This window comes from Charadrius vociferus, unplaced genomic scaffold, assembly GCF_000708025.1.
Source record: "Charadrius vociferus isolate BGI_N301 unplaced genomic scaffold, ASM70802v2 scaffold384, whole genome shotgun sequence".
Lineage (NCBI taxonomy): Eukaryota > Metazoa > Chordata > Aves > Charadriiformes > Charadriidae > Charadrius > Charadrius vociferus.
This window is the reverse complement of record NW_009648234.1, coordinates 51,639-61,559: the sequence shown is the minus strand read 5'-3', so window position 1 is coordinate 61,559 and position 9,921 is coordinate 51,639. Positions and strand designations below refer to the sequence as shown.

The window sequence follows — 9,921 nt, the reverse complement described above, 5'->3', positions numbered from 1 at the left end:
TGAGGCCCGAGCCCCCCAGCAGCTCCTGCCCATCCCCTCCCCAGGCCATGGCAGGCCCGGCCTGCATCCCCAGTATGGGGGAGCACCGGCTGAGCCCCTTCACCCCCCTGCCCTCCCACCCCCCTGCGCCCGGACGCTGCTGCGGAGCAAAGGGTTCAGTGCAGGGGGTCACCAAAAGTGCCTGGTAGCTCCATGGGGCTGAAACACTGTAAAACCGCCTTCAATGCCATTAAAGTAAAGCTTTTTGTTTGTTTTTTTTTTTTTAAAAACCAGTATGGGGGAGCACCGGCTGAGCCCCTTCACCCCCCTGCCCTCCCACCCCCCTGCGCCCGGACGCTGCTGCGGAGCAAAGGGTTCAGTGCAGGGGGTCACCAAAAGTGCCTGGTAGCTCCATGGGGCTGAAACACTGTAAAACCGCCTTCAATGCCATTAAAGTAAAGCTTTTTGTTTGTTTTTTTTTTTTTAAAAAAAAAGAAAGTTCCCACGTGTGTTTCAATCAGACTTGTGAAAGGCTCAGTTTGGATCCCACGGTGTCTTTGGCGTGCTGCTTCTGCGCATCTCCCCACCGCTTATTTGGACGAATTATATTAGAAATTGATCTTGACTGCCATGCATGATTTTTCATCCTGGATGGTCCCGTAGAGCCAGTGCCGTTACGAATGGTGAAGGATGTGGTGGTTTAAGGAGAAAAAGGCCTTCCCCTTGCCTGGTGCTCTCAGGCTGAGTTTGCCAGGGCAGGCACGTGGTGAAAACTGAAGATTTTTTTGGGTTGCGAGTGGGGGAAGTTGTGGTCTGGAAACATACTTCAACAATATAATGACGCACACGCAGGTACCTATTAAAATGGGGCCTTTTGGTTAAAAATACACACTTATCCGCTGAGTTAATTTTTGTTCTGCTTTACTCATCTCAGAGCAGCCATGATTATAGACAGCGTTGGGTAACGAGGGTCTCGGAGCCGCCTTTTGCCCGGGCTGCCCTCCGATGCTCTGCGGGCAGCGTGGCCTGGGGGCTGCCTTCGAAAAGCTCAACCTGGTGGAAGAGACCTGCTCTGCTCTCTTAGTCCGGGAGGGGCCGCAGAGCTGAAAACGTAAGAAATAAATACTCTCTTCCCATGATGGATGTGGAGTAATTTGGGTGCAGAGTGACGCTTCCCCTCTGCGCTTTCCAGTGTCCGTCCAGCCACGCTGTGCCTGGGGACCACAGCGTATGGCGTCTGGTAGCTTCCCTGCGATACACGTGGCTTTTGCTGAGAGATTGAGTGTTTTTGCCTTTTGCTGGGGATGAATAAAAGGTCATTGCCAGCAGGAGGGAGGGGGACTTGGTACTCTGCTGAAATCTGAGTCTCCTCTTTCTTCTCCAGCAGCGTCAGTCCTTCGGCGTGTCGTGGCTCCGCTTACGCGTGAACGCGAGGGGCTCGTACCCGGCAGCGTGTCGGAGACACAATCGCTCTCAGTTCAGCCTGGCCAGCTGACCCTCCTGGCTGATAATTCCCGCCTCGGATGAATTGCCCTATTCACGGGGCAGGGGGCGAAGTTCAGCGCCCGGCTGGCAGGGCCGGGCTCGGCGTGACGTCCGCCTCCCCGCCGCAGCGAGGGGTTACGCTCCCCCCGGCAGCGTGCAGCGGTAACAAATGCCGGCGTGTGTGCTGGGGTCGTGCCCTGCTCCTCAAACGTCACAGTAAAACATGTCCGGCCCTGATGCTGCTGCTCTGCCGTCCCCACGGAGGGAACGAGCTTTGTTCCAGCCCGGTGGGGCGGGAGGTCGCTTTGTGCAGCAGAGTGTGTTTGCTTAGTTTGCACGTGCGTCTCTCTCCGGCAACGGGCACCGTTAAACCCGGGGCGTTGGTTAAAACCCCTTTTTGGTAGGGGTCGGCTGTCGCAGCCGGTCAAAGGGATGGAGCTTCATCCTCAGCTCTGTCCTGCAGATCTCTGCCTCCAGTTTCGCTTCTGTACGCTCGTTACCTTAATTAATTTTTTGCCAAGGCCCGTGTGAGATCCCTAGAGATTAAAGGGCGCTGAGGCTGTTTGCAAGCGGGATGGTAAACGCCTTGTTGAGTTGTGCGTGGTTAATTCTTTACTTTCCCTTGCTCTTTGCGAATGCTTGATGGGTCCTTGCGCCGCGTCAGGACTGGGAACACAGCGACCGACGTGGGAAACCTTTGCTGCAGAGAGCAAAGCGTAACCCACTGGTGACAGAAGCTGGATTAAACCCCCGAATTCCTGACTCGTGCGCCTAGGCAACGAGGCAGTGCTGTCTTTCTAGGCTAAGCTTTATTTAGAGCAGGAGTAGGCTTGTTTTGGGAAACAGCCTTGCATGGACAGATGAGATGTTTTCTAAATCTTGGCGGAGCTCGGTGGCTTCCTTTAGGCTTTTGCGCTGTGGATTGGGGTCTCTCGAACACGTCCGTATCCCCCTCTTCCTCACCGCTCACCTGCGGCCGTACGTTTTGGAGGAGAGAGGGGAAAATACTCCAGCGATTACCTTGGCCATCGCTCCTTTTAAAAAAAATAAAGAGAAACAGAGTGATGGATTTTACTGTATCATCACCCTCAAATTCCACAAGTGTTTAATTTGTGACCACCTAAAGGATTTTTTAAGGTTCGTGGAACCGCATGAAAACCAAACGTTCTTGCAGCTCATAACCAGACTCCCAAATACCTCCTCTTTTGCTTTCCCAGCTCCTGCAGGTGATTTTCCAAACGGGAAGGGGGTTTTAGTAGTGCGACAGCTCGCTCTGCGAGTGCTGCCTCTCGGCACCGCTGCAACAGCTGGTATTTACTGGGAGAAAAAAATATGTTAAGCAAATGTTGATAGTGAGGCGGTGCGAAGCACGTGTTTTCGTGTTGCACTGCAGCGTATTATTGGTCTGCATGGGGGGTTGCCGTCGCCGGACTGCTAAACCATATGCCTCTTGGCAGGGAGCGCTCGCTAAGTGGACTAAGGAGCTGGCATCGATTGAAAGTTGGGAGTGGAACTGTATGGTTGTGCGATACTGAACTCCCCAGATCTTTATCGGATGCAATCCAGAGTTAATGTGAAACGTGTTTTCTGAAATATTTGGGGACGGAGGCGAGGAAGAGGAGGCTGGAGTTGGAGTTGCCTGTCTCAGAGGGGACGGTCGGCTGGGTGGATTTACGCCTGCTAGGAAGGGAAGAGGGGAGCGCGGGGCGGTGGCAGGCGTAGCTGGGCTGTAGTGTAATAGTAGGTTTGTTGGTTATTCATTTTGTTTTCCATGTTTTGGAGCTGTGCTGTGACCACGTTGGGCAGGTGCGATGCAAACACAGACCGAGGCGCCGTTTTCTTTCCAGTGAATCAATATTGATATTTTTCGGAGCCCAAATTGCACTCCCATCGTGGTCAATGGCAACGCTCCCCCTTCTCTCCGGGTTTCAACGATACCGGGATTTGGAGATGAGGACGGGATAAAATTAGATTGGATGAAGCAACTGGATACCAAAGCGGTGAGCTCCCAAACACCTCCCTGCACGGCGCTGTCGCGTGTAGCACCCGTGCAAGGCGGTTTGCGCATCCCAGAGGTATTATCGCAGCGAAACCGAAAACACCGGCGTGCCCTTCTGCAAGCCGGGCAGCGCCGGCATCTGGGCTCGCCGCAGCATCTCCCGGGGTGGAGCGGCCGGCAAGAGCCGCGCGCCGCATCCTCCGCCGCAGTGGGAGATGGCAGCACCCGGCGTGGTCCTCGGAGTGCGATTAGCACATGGTTGTTTCTTAATTATTATTTTTTTTTTTTTTTCCGCCTTCTTTGTGCAGGTAGCTAAAAAACAGTGTTATAGTTGAGCCACAACCGTGTTTCACAACCATGCTTAAAATGGATATTTTTGTAGCATAGTCAGGGCCTAAAACAGCCTTGCAAAATTCTGCTCGCCCACGCGCCTGGCGTGAGTAATTTTCTTTTGATGGGTGAGTAAAATATCATTATTTTTTTCATGCTCATCTTGGAATGGGTGGGAGAGTAGATTCTGACATTATTTTTGATTTGCTTAACACTGACACCGCGCTTGGCTCTGCGCGAGATGCAGAGACACGAGCAGCCCCTGCTCCGAAGAGCTCGCTGTCTGCGCGCACCTCTCCGCTGCCGAAGTTGAGGAAGGTGCCTTGTTTCCCCGCGCTGACCTAAACCAACATAAAATGGATGTTTACATCTTCTTTTTTTCCTTCTCCCCTGCTGCAGGGGCTCGCCCTGACATCCATTTGTGGCTTAATGCCTCCAAGTTCGTAGGGATGGGGTTGAAAGGCAGGTGGGAGCGCGCGCCTGCGGGGATGGATGCGTTGATTTCCGAGGGACCGTATCCCCACATCGCTCCTCTCCCTTGCCCCTCGCCGCCCCCTGACCTCCCCTCTCGTCTCCACCGAAGAGAAAACCCAAACCAGAATTTGGCGCAGAGTCTCCCTCGACATAAGCTGTTTGTGATCCGTTTGAATAATTTTTTCCTTTTTTTTTTTTTTTTTTTTGCCTTCGCGCTGTGTTTGGAGCGGTTGCTATGAGTTCCTGCGAGGCGGGGGGAGCGGGGTGGGACGGTGCATGCAGTTTCCATGGACACGATGTAGTACAGCGAGGCATCCGGAGCGATGCTCGAGATTAATGTCTAACCCGCGTCTGCCTTCGTGCCTTTCTCACCTGGGCAGTGCTGGGATCCCCTCCTCCCCGGCACTGGGGCAGCCCACGCGGCCACGGATTTGCAGCTTTTGGTGGTTTTTAGGAAGCCCGAAGTTGTGGGACCCGTGGTCCGGGTGCCCAGGCTTGGTTTCCACGTGCGCCCCGTCAGCCTTGCCTCTCCTCGGGACCTGTGCAGGCTGCCTTCAGCGCTTGTTAGGACTCAGGAACGCTAATGAGATAATTACTCCTGCTTCGTACTGATGGTGGTCGCAGCTGCCCTTGAACTTCCAGGGTGCCCTGCCTTTCCCATAGCGCCTCACGGAAAGCTCGCTCAATAACGGTAATGAGAAAGTAGAAGTTATTAACCTCCACGTTCGCATCCTGCCTCGGATGCTCCCCGATCTTCCTCTTAATGTTTGCAGGAACGCTTTGATCTCTCCTGGATAGCAGCCGATCCTGAGAACAGGCAGGTCTCCTGGCTGCAAGCACACCGCCAGCCGAGTCCTCTCCCGACGGAGGAGCTTGACACGACCCGGACGAAGGGAAGGACTGGCTACCCAGCAGAGCGGGGCTTGGGGAAGGGTCCCTGAGTCTCGCAGGGGGAATTTCTGGGGTGGCTTAGGGCCATCGGGTATAAACGGATGGTTTTATAGAAGCCCTCGGCACGCCACGTGCTAAAATCTTTGGGAAGACGGGCCTCGATGGGTTGGGGTCACGCATCACGGGAGGCTGGATGTCATCCTCCTGGCTTCAGGCAGAGAGAGGTTTCTTTCCAGTGAAAGGATTGAGATTTTTGGTGGAAATTCAAAGAGTGAGAAGCTCTGGCGGAAATCCAGGCAGCGCCGGCTCGCTGGCACTTGGGGTTTCGATGGGAGAAAAAAAACCCACAAAACAACCCCAAACCCCTGAAACTTTCCACGGGGAGGAGGCGCTTGTCACAAAACACGAGTTTAGTCGGTGGTCTGACGGTGGTGGTGTTACCGATTAAAAACCGCTCGTCACCACTGCTTCACACCACGTTTAGACCCGCGGGTCCCTGGCAAACGCCGCCCGTGTCCACCGCTGCCCGTGGCAGAAATGGTGATTTGGATGGTGCGCGGTCGCCAGAGACTCGGCGTCGCTTCTCCTGAGCGTCTGGGTGATTAACCTCCAAAACGCGGTGCGAGCGAGCCCAGTAGCCCCGGCTTCACCTCTCCCTGCCCCTTCCCTCCCGTGCTGTGCGTCCGTCCGTCTGTCCGTGTCCTTCCTTCCCTCCCCAGCCCCCGGTTCGGCAGCGAGCGGTTGGGCTCGGCATCCCCAGGGCCAGCGGCTTATCAGCTGTGGGTGCCAACGCTTGGTGCTTATCTGCGAGGGGTCTTCTGGGACCCGATTAGGGGTTGTGAAGCGATGTTCTGTGATGTGCTACGGGGGTAAAAAAGGTCTCAGCCACCCGTTATTTATCCCCTGCGCACCCTCCAAACGCTGGCTGGGCTCCCCAACCTCCCCGCCGCCTGCTCTGGGCTGAGGATGGAGCCAAGGTTTGATGTCCTGCTCGGTCCAACGCTGCAAAAGGACCATCGCCTCCCGAAATTAGCAATGATTTAGTCTGATTCACGCCGGCAATTCCTGCGTGCCTTCGTTTCAGGGGACTGGCGGAGAGTGGGAGGGGGAGCTACATGTTTTAAACTCCAGCTCCCCGCAGACCTCATTGAGCTGTATTCCCCCCCTGCCTGCGAGGTTTGTTTGCAACTCTCCTGTGCATCCAGAGGAGAATTAGCTGCTTTGGTGTGTGGCCCTGGGTTTGCACATGGAAAAGCCAAGTAAATATATGACATTGCTGGGGAAACTTCAGAGAAAATTAGCCACAGCTTCTCCCACCTTCCCCTCCCTGGGGTTCCTGAGCATCCCCGAGTAGAAGCTTGCAGGATTCTCTCCACCCACACTTTTTTTCCTACTTTAAGCTTTTCCCACCTCCTCCCTGCAGTGTTTCACCCTCCTCCCTCCCAGCTGAACCCCACCGCTTTCCCAAACTCCCGGTGACCTCCCCGGAGGGGTGCGGGTGGCCCATTCGGGCCAGGGGCCGGGATGCTCCCCCAGCCCCGCGGCACGGGGGGGGACCGGGGTGGGAACGCTCCGGCTGTGACTCAGCGCGCTCGCGCTCTTCAGGAACGGGATTTCAAGGGATTTCACACCCCAAACACAACCCCAGCTTTCTCTCGCTCAGCAGAAATGAGAGATCGAAAAAAAAATGCACCGATTCTGGTTTTTCTTCGGTGTATATAGACCCGTGCTCGGCTTTTAGGGTAACGGTGATAACCGTGCCACGCCGGTAATCCATGGCAATAAAAGATAGCGATCCATCTCCAACTTATTTGCATTATGCCCATCGTATGTTTTCTAAACACAATCAAACACCCAGTGGCTCTTAATTTAAGAAAAATGGTTGTAACGCTGCTGTATCAGGCACGTGTTGTGTGTCCCCCCCAATTTCGCTGATTCACGGAGGGGCAAAAATCCTCATTGCCGGCAGCAGCTCCCCGTCGCGTTTCAAAGCACGGGGTGTTTGTTTTAAAAGCTCGGATAAGATCCGTACCTCTCATCCTTTTTTAATTCCTTACTGCTTTTGTTCCTGCTTTTGCGTCTTTTTTCTTTCCCCCCGCACCTTCTCACCGAACCCTATTAAAAGGCGAAGATTCAGAAACCAGGAAGATTATCTCAAATTGTAAAATAGCAACGACAACAACAACAAAAAATTGGTGTAGAGACATTACTTGCACGGGGTTATTTTTTAGAGGTTTTACCGAGACAGACATAATTAGCCAACTGGCATCACGATGCTAATAGAGATATTTACTGCTTCAAAGTGTATTTGCGGCGTTGTGCAGTGCTCCAGTGACTTTCTTTTGTTGTGGAAGAAAGTAACTGGGATTTATTTTTTTTTTTTTCCTTTTCCCCTCTGCAGTGCAGCGGAGATGGGGGACGGGATGGGACGGGACGGGACGGAACCCCCTGCGCTTCCCGCTGCCTTCCCCTCGGCTGCTGCCTGCGCTGCCGCCTCGGTGGTACCCAACCCATCCCCGATTCACGGCTTTGCCCTGCCCATTCCCCTCATCCCTCTTTTATTAGCAGAATCGCCTTGATTTAACCCGGCTTGTCAGCGAGCGATGGTCGGGATTGCTTCTCTGAATAACCCTCCTCGGCAAGGTTGGCCAGACAAGGGAGATGGGAAGGTTGTGCGCAGGTAATGCTTTAATCACCTTTTTAATTGTGCTTACCCGCTAGGAACCAGCCTAGCTCCAGCTTGAACCCTGCGCTTGCCCCGACGCTGCCGGAGGTTGCCCAGCAGCCGCCGTGGCTCGTCGGGCGAGCTGGTTTTTCTTGGGGTAACTCACTCCTCTGGGTAAAGACCACATCTTTTTCCTCCTCCTTCCACCGAGATAGGTCGATGCCATCACTTCCAAAAACATCGAGTGATGGCACCTGGCTGCGGATGGGACAGCCTGTGCCTGCGAGAGTACGGGAGGTGCCTCATTTGAGTTTATATTTGACCCATGTAAGAAAACACAATGAAAAAAATCATCTTGTTTTTTTTTTTTTTGGCTTTTTTTCCTGTAAGGCACCACACACCCAGTTATTGACAGGGTAATTATATACCAGACGAGTGTTTGTTTATAAAAGAAGTGTGATTCACGGCTGCCGGGCTTGCCGCAAGAGCTGGAAAGGGTTAACAACCTAAAATTATATCGGTCGGACCGGAGAACCATAAACAGGAAGTTCTCCAGAAAAATTTAAATTTAAACCTGGTGACTCAGGTTGGCTTGTGCTCCCTGAGCCGCTCGGGAGGTACGCGCGGGTTGCAGCCCCGGCTTATTACCGGTGGTTAATTACACCGTTGGTTTGAAAACAGCGGCAAAGCTGGGCAGGAGCGGGGCCGGCAGGGATCGGGTCGGCGGATAATCTTGGTTTTGCTTCGTCCGGGTGGATGGCGCATCGCTTGGGCGCAAGCGCTTTCTCCCATCGCGTGGCCTCGCTCGTAGCTGGGGGTTTGCGGCAATAAATCAGTAATCCTTGCTTTTCGTCTTCTGGCCTTTAAGACATACTGTTCTTCCAGCTCTTTTAGAGTTGGGGGTCAAATAGTTTTTCTGCCAGCGTGTTTTCTTTAATTTGCAAGCAGAAAATGGCATAGCATTGCTTTCGGTATAGAATATTATAGCGGTGAACCGCGAGAAGAAATAAAATGGGACTTTGGGACGGTTACTGACTAAAAGAAAGGGTGAGGCTAATGCCGAGTAGATCGATGCAGATCATTTTAGGCTAATCAAAATGTTCTCTGGGGTTCCGGTGGTGCGATCGAGCGGTGTTATAACGGTGCCGGTGTGGGGGATCTCGTAGGTAAAACTGATGAGAAAGAACAGAGAAACAGAAAGAAACAGTGTGGGAATTTGGACTGGTCCAAGAGGGGACTCGGGTACCTTCCCAGGAAGTGCCTGGTGCGGATTTGGGGTGGGATGCCGACCGGTGAGCTATAGGCATCTCTGGGGAAAGATACTCCTATTTCATAAGGAGACTAATTTTTTCTTTTTAGTTCTAGAGGTGCTGCTTGGCTAAAGCATCTCATCCAAAACCTCCCAACGTTTTCTGCAGAAAGAGAGAGGTTTTGGATGAGATGCTTTAACCAAGCAGCGCTTCTTTAACTTAATTAAATACATTGAAAACAGCGGTTGAATTCCCGGATTTTTATTATGCTGATAGGTGAAAGAAATCCAATTATTTTCAGGGCGGCTGCATGGCTGTAACCATCTGACCCAGCCACCCTTACATATGTTGTGTAATTTATTTTGAGTACTCTTCACCTTTGAGCTAGCTCGCGTGGGGAAAATCATTCAGGTAACCCAGATTTTACTAGCAACCATATTAAAGATTTTAAGAATGAAGGCTGTTCTGCTGGCAGGTGAGCTGCTCCTACAGCTGTTGTATCAGAGAAAGCCTTTGAAGCAGCTCACAGCTCCAGACACTCGGGTTGTTACTTTTTTTAATATCCTCTTTCTAAATATTTACAGGGTTTGTTATTTTGGTTGGGTTTTTTTTTTTTTTTACTTTTTTTTTTTTTCCCCTCCCCTTCTGATTTGTTTTTAAACATAGCGTGTTCTTCAGCCTCTTATTTTGCCAAGGAACTCCTGGAGCATCCATTGCATTTATTTGCCTTACTAGGACGGTGGGAGGGGGGGAGGGGGGCTGGAGCTGGAGGTGCTGACCTTCGGGGGAGACACCGGCTCTCGGAGGGGGAGCACGCTGCACGAAAAGGGGTGCTGCCGCCCTGGGAC

At 52.8% G+C, this 9,921-nt stretch overlaps 2 protein-coding genes across 2 annotated transcripts in view; both read left to right on the top strand.

The window, feature by feature from the left end:
- The window catches only part of EGR3 (early growth response 3), an 11,129-nt gene extending 9,655 nt beyond the window's left edge, over nt 1-1,474 (top strand). The window contains exon 3 of the mRNA XM_009884142.1: nt 1,364-1,474. Coding sequence (XP_009882444.1) covers nt 1,364-1,474 — 111 coding nt within the window. The remainder of the gene's footprint in view (nt 1-1,363) is intronic.
- A 6,287-nt stretch (nt 1,475-7,761) lies between these two features.
- The window catches only part of BIN3 (bridging integrator 3), a 33,007-nt gene continuing 30,847 nt past the window's right edge, over nt 7,762-9,921 (top strand). Inside the window, exon 1 of the mRNA XM_009884141.1 lies at nt 7,762-7,838. Coding sequence (XP_009882443.1) covers nt 7,762-7,838 — 77 coding nt within the window. The remainder of the gene's footprint in view (nt 7,839-9,921) is intronic.